This window comes from Scyliorhinus canicula, chromosome 28 (assembly GCF_902713615.1).
Source record: "Scyliorhinus canicula chromosome 28, sScyCan1.1, whole genome shotgun sequence".
Lineage (NCBI taxonomy): Eukaryota > Metazoa > Chordata > Chondrichthyes > Carcharhiniformes > Scyliorhinidae > Scyliorhinus > Scyliorhinus canicula.
The window spans coordinates 11,265,293-11,284,302 of NC_052173.1; the positions used below are offsets into that span (position 1 = coordinate 11,265,293).

Below are 19,010 nucleotides of genomic sequence, written 5' to 3' on the forward strand. Positions count from 1 at the left end.
GGGGCTACTGAACTGCGGGCAGGCTTGTTTCGTGTGTGGTGGGGGGGGGGGGGGACGACACTTCTTTCCTCCGCCACCGGGCCCCTGTAGGGCTCTGCCATATTGACCGGGGGCCGGCACGGAGAAGAGAACCCCGCGCATGCGCGGTAGTATGCCGGCCGGTCTGCGACTGCGCGAACTCGCACCGTCCCTTCGGCGCCGGCTGCAGCGGTGCCAACCTCTCCGCCGTCCACCTAGCCCCCGAATGTTCAGGGAATTCATTACTTTCGGGGGCTGTTGACGCCAGAGTGGTTGGTGCCATTTTTCCCGCCGGCGTGGGGACTTAGTCCCCAGAAGGGAGAATCCCGCCCACTTTCTCAATCTGTAACCCTTACCCAGAGGAGCAAATTTTTTTTCCCCTCTCACGCGAACAGTGACCTTGGCCTCCAGCACCTGCAAATTTGTCAGCCCCCTATACCTGCCACAGGACGATTTATCATCTACCGTGGTGGGACTCGAGCCTAGAATCCCAGAGCATTGCTCTAGGTTTGTGGTTTACCCTATTTTTAGGCAGATCAGATAACCAATTAAAATCAATCAAACAAACTGAGGGACAAATTAAAGGGATGGCAAATACTTCTACAGATACATTTTATGACATATCAATGTGCGTCGATTGATCAAAATCGAGACAACGACAGCATGGTAATTGGCAGGAGTTTCTTGCCCATGTTTGACTTGATGCCATGAAACTTCATGAGGTCCAGAGTCAATGTTGAGGACTCCCTGGGCAACTCTCTCCACTGTGCCACCACCTCTGCTCGGTCTGTCCTACCAGTGACACAGGACACGCCCAGCGATGGTGATGGTGGTGCCTGGGACATTGTCTGTAAGGTATGATTCCATGAGGATGACTGTCAGGCTGTTGTTTTGACTCGTCCATGGGACAGCTCTTCAAATTAGAGGGAAAGCAAGGTCACTTTCACCAGCTTCCATCTCTTTCAGTATCAATACTACCTTCATCAGGTCAGCAGATTTATGGTGCACATTTTAAATGTAAAGTGCCTTAAATTAGAGGCATTGCTGTTTATGCAACTCAAAATCTTCTGGCAATCCAGCACTGATGAAGAAGTTAACAGCTATAAAGACATTAAACAGGTACAGTTGGTGTTAAATATTTGTGTTAATTATTTTATTACTATTCTACATTCATCTGATTGGGGAGAATAAAACAGCTGGAATGTTGCTAATGTCCTTAAGAACATAAGAACATAAGAACTAGGAGCAGGAGTAGGCCATCTGGCCCCTCGAGCCTGCTCCGCCATTCAATTAGATCATGGCTGATCTTTTATGGACTCAGCTCCACTTTCCGGCCCGAACACCATAACCCTGAATCCCTTTATTCTTCAAAAAATTATCTATCTTTACCTGAAAAACATGGGTGAAGAAGTTCCTCCTAAACTCGGTCCTAAATCGACTTCCCCTTATTTTGAGGCTATGCCCCCTAGTTCAGCTTTCACCCACCAGTGGAAACAACCTGCCCGCATCTATCCTATCTATTCCCTTCATAATTTTATATGTTTCTATGAGATCTCCCCTCATCCCATGGCAGGTTGATGGAAAAAGTGAAGTCGTATGGGGTTCAGGGTGTACTAGCTAGATGGATAAAGAACTGGCTGGGCAACAGGAGACAGAGAGTAGTAGTGGAAGGGAGTGTCTCAAAATGGAGAAGGGTGACTAGTGGTGTTCCACAGGGTTCAGTGCTCGGACCACTGTTGTTTGTGATCTACATAAATGACCTGGAGGAAGGTATAGGTGGTCTGATTAGCAAGTTTGCAGATGATACCAAGATTGGTGGAGTTGCAGATAGCGAGGAGGACTGTCAGAGAATACAACAAAATATAGATAGATTGGAGAGTTGGGCAGAGAAATGGCAGATTGAGTTCAATCCAGGCAAATGCGAGGTGATGCATTTTGGAAGATCAAATTCAAGAGCGGACTATATGATCAATGGAAGGGTCTTGGGGAAAATTGATGTGCAGAGAGATCTGGGAGTTCAGGTCCATTGTACCCTGAAGGTGGCAACGCAGGTTGATAAGAGTGGTCAAGAAGGCATACAGCATGCTTGCCTTCATCGGACGGGGTATTGAGTACAAGAGTTGGCAGGTCATGTTACAGTTGTATAGGACTTTGGTTCGGCCACATTTGGAATACTGCATGCAGGTCTGGTCGCCACATTACCAGAAGGATGTGCATGCCTTGGAGAGGGTGCAGAGGAGGTTCACCAGGATGTTGCCTGGTATGGAGGGTGCTAGCTATGAAGAAAGGTTGACTAGATTAGGATTGTTTTCGTTGGAAAGACGGAGGTTGAGGGGGACCTGATTGAGGTCTACTAAATTATGAGGTATGGACAGGGTGGATAGCAACAAGCTTTTTCCAAGATTGGGGGTGTCAGTTACAAGGGGTCACGATTTCAAGGTGAGGGGTGAAAAGTTTAAGGGAGATGTGCATGGAAAGTTTTTTATGCAGAGGGTGGTGGGTGCCTGGAACGCTTTACCAGCGGAGGTGGTAGAGGCGGGTACGATAGCATCATTTAAGATGCACCTGGACAGGTATATGAACGGGTGGGGAACAGAGAGAAGTAGACCTTGGAAAATAGGAGACAGGTTTAGATAAAGGATCTGGATCGGTGCAGGCTGGGAGGGTCGAAGGGCCTGTTCCTGTGCTGTAATTTTCTTTGTTCATCCTTCTAAATTCCAACGAGTACAGTCCCAGTCTACTCAACCTCTCCTCGTAATCCAACCCTTTCAGCTCTGGGATTAACCTAGTGAATCTCCTCTGCACACCCTCCAGTGCCAGTACGTCCTTTCTCAAGTAAGGAGACCAAAACTGAACACAATACTCCAGGTGTGGCCTCACTAACACCTTATACAATTGCAGCATAACCTCCCTAGTCTTAAACTCCATCCCTCTAGCAATGAAGGACAAAATTCCATTTACCTTCTTAATCACCTGTAAACCAACTTTCTGTGACTCATGCACTAGCACACCCAGGTCTCTCTGCACAGCAGCATGCTTTCATATTTTATCGTTTAAATAATAATCCCGTTTGCTGTTATTCCTACCAAAATGGATAACCTCACATTTGTCAACATTGTATTCCATCTGCCAGACCCTAGCCCATTCACTTAACCTATCCAAATCCCTCTGCAGACTTCCAGTATCCTCTGCACTTTTCACTTTACCACTCATCTTAGTCTCATCTGCAAACTTGGACACATTGCCCTTGGTCCCCAACTCCAAATCATCTATGTAAATTGTGAATAATTGTGGGCCCAACACGGATCCCTGAGGGTCACCACTAGCTACTGATTGCCAACCAGAGAAACACCCATTAATCCCCACTCTTTGCTTTCTATTAATTAACCAATCCTCTATCCATGCTACTATTTTACCCTTAATGCCATGCATCTTTATCTTATGCAGCAACCTTTTGTGTGGCACCTTGTCAAAGACTTTCTGGAAATCCAGGTATACCACATCCATCGGTTCCCCGTTATCTACTGCACTGGTAATGTCCTCAAAAACTTCCACTAAATTAGTTAGGCACGACCTGCCCTTTATGAACCCATGCTGCGTCTGCCCAATGGGACAATTTTTATCCAGATGCCTCGTTATTTCTTCCTTGATGATAGATTCCAGCATCTTCCCTACTACCGAAGTTAAGCTCAGTGGCCTATCATTTCCCACTCTTTGCCTACCTCCTCCTTTTTTAAACAGTGGTGTCACGTTTGCTAATTTCCAATCCACCGGAACCACCCCAGAGTCTAGAGAATTTTGGTAAATCATCACTAGTGCATCTGCAATTTCCCTAGCCATTTCTTTTAGCACTCTGGGATGCATTCCATCAGGGCCAGGAGACTTGTCTACCTTTAGCCAGTGTGAAACGGTACTTGCGCTGTGTTTAGAGCATAAAAGCTGGCGATCTGGGGCACAATTGAACGGCCTCGTCACGCCTGTTGAATCCCGTGAGATCCGCGACGCTCGAGATGTCTCGCGAGACCCGTGAATGTCACAATCCGGATTGCATCCGCGTTGGGTGAGATCAAGATGAGCATATTTAAAATGAGCCATGCAGCGGATTCTCTGGGCTCCCCAAGGATGCCAAAAAAATGACGTAAGGGCACGATTCTTCAAAAACCTTTCAAAGTTAATTTGTAGCAGGTTTTTCCAGAGAGTTAGCTGGCGAGTTCTCCACCGTTTATTTAATGACATGTAGTCACTTTTTGGGGGACTGGGGAGTTTCTCACCAGTTTAGCCCACACTGGGGACCTGAATTCAGAGATTGGGCCGCTATTTTGAAAGGGTGCCCCGATATCTAAGTGAGCTTATGGGTCCCCCATACCCACGGGCAACATCAACCCCCCCCCCCCCACCCCAGTGAGGACACCCTGTTACGGGGTCCCTAGAGGGGTGGGGGGGCCTCTTCAGGCCTCCACACAGCACTCCCTCCCTCAGCAGTGCCAGAGTGACAGTGCCACGGTGACACATTCCAGGAGGACCTGGTTCCTATGGACCAGCACTGATCGGCACCCGGCTGTAGCCTCCCTTGAGAATAGAGGGAGGCCGGTATATCCCGGGTGAGTAGATCCAAGACTTTCTTCCGGAAGTGCTGTTTGTTCCCGCCCCTTTTGGGCAGATGTCCGAATCCGACGCAGAGGCTGCCGTGCAGCCCACGAGAGGGCCCTCCTGCGAGAGGGCTCTCCCGAGATTCTCCGGCCGTGTTGTCCTCTCACTCAAGCGCAATGCGGCCAGAGAATTGCGCCTTCAGTGTGGGTCTCACCCAAGAAGCCAGTGGGAAACACGCCGTCACACTAACCCAAAATGCCACTTAGAAATGTTTTGGTTCAATCGTACCCCTGGAACATAGAAGACAGAGGGTGGTGGTGGATGGAAAATTTTCAGACTGGAGACCAGTTACCAGCGGTGTACCACAGGGATCAGTGCTGAGTCCTCTGCTATTTGTGATTTTTATCAATGATTTGGAGGAGGGGGCTGAAGGGTGGGTCAGTAAATTTGCTGATGACACCAAGATTGGTGGAGTAGTGGATGAGGTGGAGGGCTGTTGTAGGTTGCAAAGAAACATTGATAGGATGCAGAGCTGGGCCAGAAAATGGCAGATGGAGTTTAACCCTGATAAGTGCGAGTTGATTCATTTTGGTAGAAAAAATTTGCGGATTACAGGGTCAACAGCAGGGTTCTGAGGAATGTGGAGGACAGAGCAATCTTGGGGTTCATGTCCACAGATCTCTGAAGGTTGCCACTCAAGTGGATAGAGCCGTGAAGAAGGCTTATCGTGTGTTAGCGTTTATTAACAGGGGGAAGAGCTGCGGGGTTATGCTGCAACTGTACATGACCCTGGTGAGACCACATTTGGAGTATTGTGTGCAGTTCTGGTCACCTCATTATAGGAAGGATGTGGAAGCATTGGAAAGGGTGCAAAGGAGATTTACCAGGATGCTGCCTGGTTTGCAGGATAGGTCTTATGGAGGAAAGGTTGAGGGAGCTAGGGCTTTTCTCTTTGGAGCAGAGGAGGATGAGAGGCGACTTAATAGAGGTTTATAAAATGACGAGGGGGATAGATAGAGTGGACGTTCAGAGACTATTTCCTCGAGTGGATGTAGCTGTTACAAGGGGGCATAACTACAAGATTCAGGATGGAAGATATAGCAGGGATGTCCGAGGTAGGTTCTTTACTCAGAGAGTGGTTAGGGTGTGGAATGGACTGCCTGCTGTGATAGTGGAGTCGGACACTTTAGGAACTTTCAAGCGGTTATTGGATAGGCACATGGAGCACACCAGAATGACGGAGTGGGATAACTCGATCTTGGTTTTGGACAATGCTCGACACAACATTGAGGGCTGAAGGGCCTGTTCTGTGCTGTACTGTTCTATGTTCTACGTCAGAAATATTACTGGGTAAGTTCCATAACACAAATGCACATTCTACATAAAACTAAAATGTTATATTAGCAGACCAATCAGATTGTTAATTAATTCCCCCTCCAATTCAGTGGTCTTCGTCTTCTTCCTTGTCCCACCCCCCCAGTTTACACTTTTCTTCAGTTTCAGCTCTTGCACAATGCTGGAAATATGGTAAAATTTGTTAAAATTAAAAGACCAGAATTAATCAAATTAATAGAGATGAAGAATTCAGAGGCACTGAATACAGCAGTGTTCAATCCCCGACAGCACTTCCCAAATCTTGGCAACTACCTTTCTCAAAAAGGTCACCATCGGAGAGAATATCCAGCATACAACGAGCAGTACCAGCAAAAAGAACCGTACCCTCAACAACAGAGGCCTCCTTAAAAGGAAAGGGGGCAGAATTCTCCGACCCCCTGGGACGTCGGAAAATCACCCGGCGCCGGCGTCAATCCCACCCCCGCCGTGGCCCGAATTCTCCGCCACCCGGGAATCGGCGGGGGCGGGAATCGCACCGGTCGGCGGGCCCCCCGTGGCGATTCTCCGGCCCGCGATGGGCCGAAGTCCCGCCAACAGGCCAATCCCGCCGGTGGGAATCAGAGCACCTCTGGTGCCGGCAGGAGCAGGCGGCGCGAGCGGGCCCCGGGGCGGTCACAGGGTGATCGGGCCCCACCGATCGGCAGACGGGCCTGTGCCGTGGAGGCACTCTTTTTCTTCCGCCGCCGCCACGACCCCCTCCACCACACATGCGCCGGGGTGACTTCAGCGGCCGCTGACGCTCCGGCGCATGCGCGGACTCATGCCGACCGGCAAAGACCTTTCGGCCAGCCGTTCGCGCCGGCTGGTGGGGTGCCAACCACTCCGGCGCGGGCCTAGCCACTAAAGGTGCGAAGAATTCCGTACCGTTGGGGAGGCCCGACGCCAGAGTGGTTCCCGCCACTCCAGTACGCCGGGACCCCCCGCCTTCGCCGGGTAGGGGAGAATCCCGGCCAGGGACTTTAGTCTACAACACAATTATTGTCACCACCCTTGTATATGGCAGAGACACTTGGGTCATGTACCAAAGGCACGACTGGGCACTGGAGAATTTATCATCATCATCTCTGGAGGACACTCAAAATCAACTGGCAAGACAGGTGGACAAACTCAACAATCTGCACCAAAGCTAATTCCTCCTGAATCGCAATCATGATCATGCAAAATCTGCTCCACAGATCTGGACACTCTACCAGCATGTCAAATAATCAGTTTCCAAAGCATATCCTCTTTTCACAACTTAAGGATGGCACCTTAATGCAAGGAGGGTGGAGGAAACATTTTAATGGCATTCTGAAGGTCCCACTGAAAAAAGGAGATAAATTATCAGTGCGTGGGAGGAACCTGTAACAAACTGTCCCAGGCGGTTGCCCACAAACCCTGCTGAAGAGCAGTGATAAAGCAGAAAGAGACCAAGCAGAACCTGGCTCAAGAACACCCCTTCCTCAGGGCAACTCCTGTTCTCCATGGTCAAAGGCCTGTAGCTCTAGGATTGGCCTACTGATGCAGCTGGAGACAAATCATGACACCTGGTAGACGTCATTCCCGTTTCGAGGGACTGATGACCACAATGATTGGGCAAGAACTGGGAGCATGAATCAGGTCCAAGGACACCACAACAAAATCTAATTCTGTCCTCGCTTGATGTTAAGACATACTTTCTAGCAGGAGTCATCCCAGCACAGTGATCAGGATGGAGATTCCTGGCTGATTTAATCTCTCTCCTTGCTATTGTAATGCTTGGTGAAGATCACTTAATACAGCCAAAACTCAGAGTTGAACCTGGAACCCTTGGTCTATATGGATGCATATCATACATGCCGCTTTTACCAAGCATGTCATAGAGGAGTCTCTTTTGCTCAGTCATCAAAAACAGTTTGTCTAAGACCTGGACAGTTGTCTCTCAGCTGTTGAAATAGGATTTTAGGGATCTGCATGAAGTTTGAAAAACTAAAAGTATGCAAGGAATGGGAGTTGCAGGATAAGAGGGTTAAATTATTTCACGGCAAAGTTTGACAACTAAACAGACCACCGTATCAACATGAAAGTTGGGGATATGAACTGTTGATTGATAGCAAAATCAGGGGATCAAATTTCCACAGGGCATCTCGGCAACCTTTATATCAGCTAGGGACCATTTGAAAAGATACTGAATACCAAACATGCAAGGAAACAGCACTGTCGTCAGGCAAAGTAACACATCAAAAGACTAAGAGAGGTACTAACCCAGTTCTGCAGTGAAGTTCAGAAAGGTTTCGCTTGCCCCACCCAGCAAAAGGGAAAAATGTTATACAAGGGTGAGCAAGTCAAAAAGGAAGAACTGTGCAAAGCCAAATCATGTGCTTGAGATGAGTAGACAGAAAGAGCCAGTGTTTCATTTTATGACTGCATACATCATGTGAATCATTGACTTTTTTTTTGAAAGAGAGAAACACTTTCTCCCTTCAGGACCCTTCCATGCAGTTTACCAGACAGATCAGTCAGAAACTCTTTCACAGCCACTGGGCTGGATTCTCCGCTCCTCCAGCCACGTGCATCTCGGTCACATGCTGTTCACTGGTGGCAGGATTCTATCTTTCCACCGCTTGTCAATGGAATTTCCCATTGTAACCACTGCACGCCACCAGGAAACCTGCAGACGAGGGTGTGCTGCCGGCGGGTCGCAACAACCAGACAATTCCAGCCACTGTTAAAGCTTAGTTTTGCTTCCTGGTCTCATTCCCCCTCGATCAGGGGCAATGCAGATGATTTGTCTACAGGCTAGCAGTGAACCAGCTTGGCAAAGGGCAAGGGCCGTCTCAATGTGAAGGAGGAGAAGATGAGCGATCAAGTGATTTGTATTTATGAGCATTCCTTCTTGTTGAAATATCTCAGAGCTTCCCACAATCTGCCCTCACCTATAGTGCTTAGAGAACAGACAAATTTGAATTTACATGCTGCCTCTTCAGGATCGCAGGACATCCCAGGAGTGTTTACACCCAATGAAGTATTTTTTGAAATATAGTCAATGTTGCAAGATAGGACATACACCTGTACATTTGTGCAAAACAAGATTTCACAAACTTGCCTTGAGCAGGCAAGTGTTCAGCCTCTACTTAGAAGCTCACTTCATGGCACTGGAGGGGGGCCAGGAACTTTCATGGTGGACCATCAGGCATAAGCAGTGCCCAACATCACCTGCATAAGGTACAACGGCTGTTTCACTGACATAAGGTGCATTTATCTTGGAGAAGCCAACTATTTCTGTGCTGTAATTTTCTTTGTTCTTTACAGAGGGAAGTAGATCCTTGGAAAATAGGAGACAGGTTTAGATAAAGGATCTGAATCGGCGCAGGCTGGGAGGGCCGAAGGGCCTGTTCCTGTGCTGTAATTTTCTTTGTTCTTTGTATTGATGGCAACACTTCCTCTTCATACAGAAACATGGGCTCCCTGCTGCAGAAAACCATCCCTTTCAGGGCATTGCTCAGGCCCATTAATTTTGAGCATCAGAAAAGGCTGGCGTCTGAACTTTTAGCATCCTGCACCCATGCTAGGCTGCTCCAACCATTCCTTTTTTAAAACATTTCCAATTAAGGGGCAATTTAGCATGGCCAATCCAACTACCCTACACATCTTTGGGTTGTGGGGGTGAGACACACGCAGACACGGGGAGAATGTGCTGGGGACTGGGATCAAACCCGGGTCCTCGGCGCCGTGCTAACCACTGCACCACCGTGCCACCCTTGCGCCAACCATTACAACACAATTCTTAATGCAGAATTCCTTCCAAGAGTGACGAAGCTACTAATGAAGTTGAGGCAACTGTTATCAAACAAAATAGTATACATATCATAACTGTTGCTGATACAATGAATCATAGAGTCACTACAGTGCAGAAGGAGGTCATTCAGCCCATTGAGTGTGCACCGACCCTCTGAAAGAGCACCTTACCTCAGCCCACACACCCACCTTATCCCGATAACCCATAACCCCACCTAACCTTTGGGACACTACGGGCAATTTAGCATGGCCAATCCACCTAACCTGCACATCTTTGGACTGTGGGAGGAAACCGGAGCACCCAGAGGAAACCCACGCAGACATGGGGAGAACGTGAAAACTCCACACAGACAGTGACCCAAGGCTGGAATTGAACCCCAGTCCCTGGTGCTTTTAGGCAGCAGTGCTAACCAAAGTTCCACTGCGCCGCCCTAAAGGCCAACATGTGTTGTTAAATTTTAATAATCAAGATAATATGTTTAATAAAAAGCAACATTAAAACTAGTTTTTTTTTTAAATTGAAGGCTATGTTGTAAAACAAAATCCACAATAGCATCCAAAAGTCATCAAGGAGTTATATTAACTGACTGATTATTTGGTATCAGTCATTTCTAAATACTTCCAATGTATGGTGCAGGGGAGCCTTGTATAATCAGCTATATAGAAGGGGATCCCTGACAAATAATGGCCCTCTGGAACGGTGATCAGCTGCTTGGGGTGGACAGATGCCCTCGTACATGTCGCCCTTTCTGAGCTTTTGAATTAGTTCGAGTAATGATTTGCTACATCATGTAGTGAGAATCCACATTGAAGAACTAAGGGAACAGAGAACACAGAACAAAATACCAGGCGTTCCTTCATGCCCAGAACAGTTCAGAGCACTTCTCCCCGTTTCCTACACTACAGACTGCTGTTCTCCCAGTTCTTGCAAAAATTCAGAGATGTTTTAAAATATAAATTTAGCGTATCCAATTCAATTTTTCCAATTAAGGGGCACTTTAGCGTGGCCAATCCACCTACCCTGCACATTTTTGGGTTGCGGGGATGAAACCCACGCAGACACGGGGAAAATGTGCAAACTCCACACGGGCAGTGACCCTGAACCAGGATGGTATCTGGGACTTCGTCGCCGCGAGGCAGCAGTGCTAACCACTGCACCACCGAACTGCCCACCAAAAATTCAGAGATGAGAGAATGGAGGCAATGAGTTCCGAATTTTAACTCCCCTGCAAAATATTACTGGGCTTTAAAACGCTGTATATAGTAGCATGTGAAAATTATTCCAAAGCCCATCCAAACTTTAGGGGGCCGGGCCCGCATGATTCTCCAGTCCTCTGGGCCAGTAATCACGTGGGTGAGATTTACTGCCAGCATTTCCTAGCTCGGCCCGGACGTGGTGAACTTTGCGGTGGGTCAAGGGGATAACTCCTTCAGGGAGTTGCCCCCAATGTCCATTCGAAGGCCATCCTCCATCTGCCCTCCCCGCCAATGCAAGACCTGCCCACCCCGCCCCCACCAAAGAGTTAAAATCATTCAAGCATGAAGGAGGGTGACTGGAATGCACTTAACTCTCTTTGAAGTGGTTGATGTTTTCAGACTCAACCGTGAAGGAATATGAATGAAGCAGGCTGACAGCTATTTGTGTGTGTGTGTATCTGTGTGGAAGCTGTCAATCACAACCCAGCGAGGGAAATGAATGAATAGCTTGCAGCTCAAGGATCGGAGGGGTTTAAACACAGATGCCAGGTTTATCTTTCCAGAAATTGACAGGTGGTGCTTCCGCTGTCTGAGCCAGCAGGTGTATGCCCAGGTGAGTGTTACAACCGCAATTTTTTTCACTGCCTCCGTCTGGACTGCTCTCTAGCTTCTTGACAGGGGCCTCCCCCGCACTTTGGGGGGGGCTCATTTGCGATATGCGGGGATGGGGCAGCCACGGGACTTTGCTATCTGGCCCTCCGCTCAAAATACCCGAATTCCTCATAATCCTTTCTATGCATAAATTTGTATGGCAAAGGATAGGGAATTGCTTTGTGATCCATGCTCCCAACATGAGCGCAAATCAGCTGCAATTCATCTCCGGCAAGGTCTCCCAAATGGAGAATCCTGGCCATTAGCTTTCTGTTCCTGCCACAGACCAACTTTGTGAAAGGAAATAGCCTGCAAATGTACATGTAGGCAACTTCCCAAATACCCAGAACTAATTAGAACAGCTCATGAAGGTCCGGTTGTGCTCTAGTTGTGCCTATATTTATCACACCCTGGTTTGTTTCATGGGCTGCAGGTGGGGTGGAATGGGACAGGTTAGTACTTTCAATTTAAATGTCAATAAATCTTAAAGTTAGACCACCAAAAGTCAGCGGTTGGAGTTGCAAATTAATGGTAACATGAAATTTAAATTTCATGAAGAAGAGTGACTACACTTCCAAAAGTATTTCATTAACTGTAGAGTACTTTGGGGTATCCTGAAAGGCATTATATAATGGCAGCCTTTATTTCCTTTCACATAGCCCACAAAATTCTATTTTACACAATTAAAACGACAAAGAGCTCAACGATTGCGAACCATGCTGCAAAGACCTAAACAACTTAAATTCAGTTGGAGTTGACTTAGCTGATCTCAGCTTGGTTAAATTTGTGACAAGGGCACAACTGACCTCAGCTCCCCCAACTGCATGGAGAAAAATAATCTATCAAGGACACAGTAGAGAGAGGAAATAAATCTATGCCCATGAACTATACCCAACAATGTGCAAACAACTTTGGGAAAAGGAGAGGCGATCAGAAGAGAGAAAAACAGAGGAAAGAGAAAGAAAACATTCTGTATGTTTAAGCCAGCAACCCAAAAAACCATTTGCTTCCCTTTCAAGGTGGGGGAAATACATAGTTATTCCTGTCCTGCAGGCACCAGCATTCCTACTCTACATTACACAAGAGGACGTCAGCTTTAGCACCATGTATGTGCAGTTTATGTAACATTGGGGGGGGGGAAAAAACCATCACCAATGAAGGCCAATTCTATCCTCAACCAGCATCTGCATATGACCACTCTCCAGGTGGCAGATAACCTCCTAAGGGTGACAGTGGTTAGCACTGCTGCATTACAGCACCAGGGACCTGGGTTCAATTCCAACCTTGGGTAACTGTGTGGAGTTTGCACAGTCTCCCCATGACTGCATCGGTTTCCTCCGGGTGCTCCGGGAGTTTCTTCCCACAGTCCAAAGATATGCAGTTTGGTGGAGTGGCCAATCTAAATTGTCCCTTAGTGCCCAAAGGTTAGGTGAGGTTATGGGGTCACAGGGAAAGGGCGGGGCAATGGGTCTAGGTTGCATGCTCTTTCAGAGGGTCAGTTTACACTCGATGGGTCAAATGGCCTCCTTCTGCACCGTAGGGATTCTATGATTCCATGAAGGTAAAGGACCCTGGATTATCTTCATTGTCTCAGCCCACAATTGTACACTAAATCAGCTAATGTAGCACAGTAAGAGGATTGATCCTGGTACTCTGGCAGTCCATATTCCCAGTGTTTTCTTTTGGAGCAAACTAAAAAGATCTTTTGCCCTCTTTCCAATTTTAAAATTAAGTGAACAAATACAAACTATAGCTAGAATTCAACTGTGAGACTTTCAGGCAGTGTTATGTTGTGCTTTTTAAGAAAAATGATGCAGCCCAGACTGCATTCACAAGCTCCTCGCTCCTTATTTCTGAAGTAAAGGGCATCAAATGACAGCTGATCACTGTTGTTCTTAATTATTTCAAGAAGTTACTTCAAAAATCCTTCAAAATAGGAGTACAGTTGAACCAGTACGCAAATTCTAAATTCTGAACCACACAAGATCAACATTTAACTATTTTACTTGAAGACACCCCAAGTAATTAAGCTCAGAACAGTCGGCTGAACGTGAAGGAAGCCTTAATTCAAACAAATGACTTGTGGCAAACACTTACCTTGACTGGGATTTCGTGGTGCCTGTATTTGGACTGACCATTTGCTTCCCCCTTCTCAAACATCATCTTCAAGCTGTTCAGTGGGACGTTAAACTTCTCAATTCTAGGAGAGATTGTCAAATCTTGTGCTGTTCCATTCGCCACTTCGTTTCCCTCTTTCAAAAGCATTCGTTCCATCTTTAAATCAGCCCGGCCTTCACTCTCTATACCAGGATAAGGAAATCTGCTCAAGACCCCTGGGCTCCTGGGAGACTTGACTCTTATGGTGGTCTCCGAATTTTGATCCGACTCACTTAGAGGCACAAAGCTGGTGTCTGCTTTTGGGCTGACAGAAGCAACCTGAGCCCGGGAATCTGAACGATTAATTCTGACAGGCGACTTTTGAGGCGCTGATTGTGCAGTGGAATTTTCTGGTATTTCCCACTTCTTTTTCAAGATGCTCAATGTCCCCTTCCTCAGGGCCGGGGGAAGATTTTCAGTGTTCTGCAAGAAGACAGAATTTGAAACCCATTACAGAAAAGGAATGCCTACAGCATGGATTGAAAGTTTTGTTGTTGCTTTACAAACAGGAAATAGTGCGCTCTCTCTCACACACATACACATACGTGTCACCAGTGCTTCGAGTTACTTAGGCAGCTGCAATCATTTAGTGCTACAACTTGTATAGGCATTTCTCCCCTCAGGGTATAGCAGAAAGTCAGGAAACTGAAGCAGGAAATGATAAAACAGCAGGGCTTCCTTATAAGGAAAAAGGAAGAACAATGAAGGGAATTGTTAAGGATTTCACTTATCAAATTAAATTAGTACATAAAACAAGGTTTTACTCAGTGCAATCTAAAACGGGAAAAAAAAGTGCTCTCGGGCAACTTGGTAGCACTAGGGACGACCTGGTTTCAAATTTCCAGCCAAAAGGTTTCAACTTTGCATTTTGGATTTTAGAAGGACAGCGCTGCAATGCTCCCCCCACTTTATATTCTCACTTCCAACTTTTCTCCAGATACCAAGTAACAAAGTGCAGACAGGTGTTCAGCAGCAGCTCACAAACTACATATTCACAAAACAAAAGTTTTTAAAAATAAATTTAGAGTACCCAATTCATTTTTTTCTCTAATTAAGGGGCAATTTAGCATGTTCAATCCACCTACCCTGTACATCTTAGGGTTGTGGGGGCGAAACCCACACAAACCTGGGGAGAATGTGCAAACTCCACACGGACAGTGACCCAGAGCCGGGATTGAACCTGGGACCTCGGCGCCGTGAGACTGCAGTGCTAACCACTGCGCCACTGTGCTGCCCTACAAAACAAAAGTTGTCGGTTTTGCTGCTGGACAAGCTGTTGGTTTTAGATCTGCCAGTATAATCAGCAGTGCATTCAAAACCTGAGCCGGTTTTACTTATCAGCTACCTTTTAGTCAACATTGCACTTCCAATTTCTCACCAGATGAGAAGTTGTTTTTCCCTTAGGACATTTGCAACACTGACAAGGAGCCATATATTGCTCATCTCCAGCTAAGTAGGAGCGGGCTATCCTTTTATATTGAAGTGTCAGAGTGTTGGACTGGGGCCATGTTTAAGTCAGACTGGACAGGCTGCCTTCCTGGAAATAAAATAACTTGCATTTATATAGCACCTTTCCCAAAGTATCCCAAAGCACTGCACAGCCAATCAAGTATTTTGAAGTGTTGCTGCTGTTGTAATGTCAGAAAAGCAACAGGCAATTTACACAGCACAGTTTCTCGAACAGGAGTGTGATGCGATTTTTTAAAGTGATGTTGGCTTAAAGGATAAATATTGTTCAGGACACTGCTCGTCTTCAAAATACAGCCATGGGATCTTTTACATCCTCGGTTTAACATCCAGTGCAAAGTACAGCACCTCGGGCAGCACTGTTTAGCACAGGGCTAAATCGCTGGCTTTGAAAGCAGACCCAGGCAGGCCAGCAGCACGGTTCAATTCCCGTAACAGCCTCCCCGAACAGGCGCCGGAATGTGGCGACTAGGGGCTTTTCACAGTAGCTTCATTTGAAGCCTACTTGTGACAATAAGCGATTTTCATTTCATTTCATTCATTTGAGTGTGTTTGCCTGGATCATGGGTCCAAGCTTCTGGAGCATCCCCTCCAATTATTTTTTGTTGTGTGCGACCTATTCATTTAAATGTGTGGGCCCTTTAAATGGTTTTGTGCAGCAAATTAAATGGACCGATTGGTGTTTGGCCCGTGTGGGAACTTTCAGGTTGCTGCGTGGCCTAGATGGAACAATGCTCTGAAGGTGTTAGGACAATCAACCACGAGCAGAGGAGAGATGAGGCAGCCACCTATCAAGACGGACTGGGAAAATTTTCCCTGCCTTAGGCAGTTTTGGTACGAACTTCAATAACCCACAGCTCCCCAAAGTGACATGGCCAGAGTGATTCACAGGACCCCACATCCATGGATCCAGAAGAACATATCTTAAAAATAAATGCATCACTTCCGGTGGTGGCCTTGGTGCGAGTGGTCGCACACAGGGCAGCTCCTGCTTGAAGGCGTCGAAAAGAGCTCTTTTTACCCAAAATCGGGTGCAACTTCAACAGAAAGGTATAGTTGAAGGTTGGAATAGTTCCCCCCCGGGAGTGGCATGTCTGCTGCTTATCAAACTCGGCAGAAGGTGAAGGGCTTGGAAAGGACCTATGGCACAGCAGCCAGTGGAAGGATGGCGGAGGGGGAAGGGCCAGTGCAAGTAGCAACGCCCAAGGTGGAACAGTTGATGGCTTTCATCAAGGAAGAGTTCTGTCGTCAGAGGAAGAAGAAGTTGCAGGAGGATCGATCAAATGCCATTGAAGGGGCTGTGGCACCCCTGAAGGGATGGATGGAGGGTTGAGAAATGTTTGGAGGCGCAGGGATCGCAGATCTGAGAGATTGAGGGGGTGATGTCGGACCACAGCGATCGGGTGGTGCATTGGAAGCGGAGATCTTGAGAGACCCAAGACCTACGTTCTCGGGATACAAGTTAAATGTAGGGAAAAGCAAAGTGAAAAGGATTATTTGTAGCTTCCCGACCAATCAGTTTTTTACATTATCCTGAAGTGACCTTATTTTTATCGGGAGTGAATGAGTTGGGTCGGCGAGCCAATCTAAGGGGGGGATGCCATTTAAGGTGGCCAGAGACTGGTTTAGGGGATTCAGGTAGTGAGGGAATGGGCGATGCTACACAAATGGAATTTAACAAACTGGTGGTGGAGGTTGGAAAACTTGCACCCGACTCTGGCAGGGAGGGTCCAAGTGGTGCAGGTGAACATTCTGCCAAGGTTGCTGTTCATATTCCAGACATTCCCGATCTTTGTACCAAAGGCCTTCTTTTGAAAACTGGATATGATTATTTCAGACTTTGTATGGGCAGGGAAGGTGCTGAGGGTTAAGAGGACCCTGTTACAGAGACAGAGGCAGAAGGGAGGGTTGGCGTTGCCGAACCTGTTACATTAAAACTTGTCGGCGAATGTGGAGAAGGTGAGTGGGAAGGAGAAGGGGTAGTAGAATGGGTTAGGATGGAGGAAGAATCCTGTCGGGGGTCCAGCTTTGAGGGCTATGGTGATGGCAGCATTGTCGATGGTGCCAACAAAACACTCGGGAGAACCTTAATAGTGCAGTCCACGGTGAAGGTTTAGAACCAGCTGAGGAGAGACTTTAGGATAGAGGGGATGTCGGTGTTAACGCCGTTGTGCAAAAACCACGGTTTTGAGCCAGGGAGGCGAATAGATGGCATGTATAGGAAATGGGGCTGGTTAAGGGGAAGGATTTGCCAGTAGAGGAACTGAAGGAAAGGATAGAGCTCCCGAGTGGAAGTGAGTTTAGGCACCTGCAGGTAAGGGACTTCGCGCGGAAGGTTTGGAAAGAGTTTCCCAGGTTGCTGAGGTACACCCTGTTGGAGCGACTGCTGCTTCCAGATTTGGAAGGGGAGGGCAGGATCGGAGACATATACGGGTGGCTGGGAGAGCAGGGAGGTGAGCAGGTGATGAAGATTAAGGAGATGCGAGAGGGGGAGGGGGATAAACTGGGAAGCATGTTTTGTTCATGTTTTGTAACATTTTATATATACACATTTGGAATAAAATACTGTACTTCGAAAAAGAATAAGTGGATCACTGCAGCAAATGTGATGGAAACAGATTCAACAGAAACTTTCAAAAGGGAATTTGATAACTAATTGAAACGGTAAATTGGTAAAGTGGGACAAAAATTGTGAAGATGGCCTCCCCTTCAGTGCTATATGGCTCTATGAAAGGAGAAAGCTACATTTTAACAGTAACTTCATTGCAGTGTTAATGCAAGCCTACTTGTGACACTAATAACGATTAATAAAATTTGAATTTGATCATCTCCAATGGCCGAGTGAAAGGTGCTAGCAACTGCTACCGGGGAACACCGCAGAAACCCAAAGTTGCCACGTTCAGTCCCCAACAAATTCACAACAACCAAAACAGCTATTGGTCTTGGGCTGGAGAGGGGACAATCAATTGCGATTCTAGAGCTCAAGTAGCTATTTAGTAACTCTCACTGCAAAGCAAATGTGAAGGAGGCATCAAGCTCCACAATAATCACAAAATTGTTATGGCACAGTGTGATGAATGTAGGAAATTTATAGATATACAAGTGACCAGATTATATGTCGGCTAAAACTGTGATTAAAGGGATTAACAGGTAGGCAGGCTTTGATGTCACTCACGGGAGGGGTTGGGTCGATTTTTAGTTTTGTTTTCAGCCCTGCCCGGTTTTGTTTTTTAAGTTTCATTTTAAGAGTTCTGCTCTGGGTTCTGAAGAAAGGAGTTGTGTTTCTCAGACCGATTGTGAAAGCTTCTCAAGTGTTGCCACTTATTATTAGTAAGTGGCATTTGACCTGCATGTGGATTTAGCTTTATTGAAATTTTAGTAGATAGGAAAGTAAGCTCAAAGATCTTCCTTTATTTTTAAGAACACTAACTGTTACTTGAAAAGCTGTTGTTTTTTTCTTTGCATGTTAATGGTGTAATCCTGTGAAGTACCCAATAATCTTTTTCCAATTAAAGGAGCAATTTAGCATGGCCAATCCACCTAACCAGCACATCTTTGGGTTGTGGGGGTGAAACCCCCACAGACATGGGGAGAACGTGCAAACTCCACACGGACAGTGACCCAGGGCCGGGATTCGAACCAGGGTCCTCAGTGCTGCAGTCCCAGTGCTAACCACTGCGCCACATGGTGCCCTCAAAAATACAAAGATAATCAGAGTTTGTGCTCAGTAATAACCAACATTCCCATACAAACGGGAGGGTGGCACAGTGCCGCAGTGG

General features: G+C 46.9%; 1 protein-coding gene across 7 annotated transcripts in view; it reads right to left on the bottom strand.

Moving 5' to 3' along the window:
* lima1a (LIM domain and actin binding 1a) overlaps positions 1 to 19,010 on the bottom strand; it is a 146,887-nt gene that overhangs the window by 54,876 nt on the left and 73,001 nt on the right. For all 7 annotated transcript variants that reach the window (XM_038786542.1, XM_038786543.1, XM_038786539.1 and 4 more), the window contains one exon: positions 13,705 to 14,187. In XM_038786542.1, coding sequence (XP_038642470.1) covers positions 13,705 to 14,187 — 483 coding nt within the window. The remainder of the gene's footprint in view (positions 1 to 13,704; positions 14,188 to 19,010) is intronic.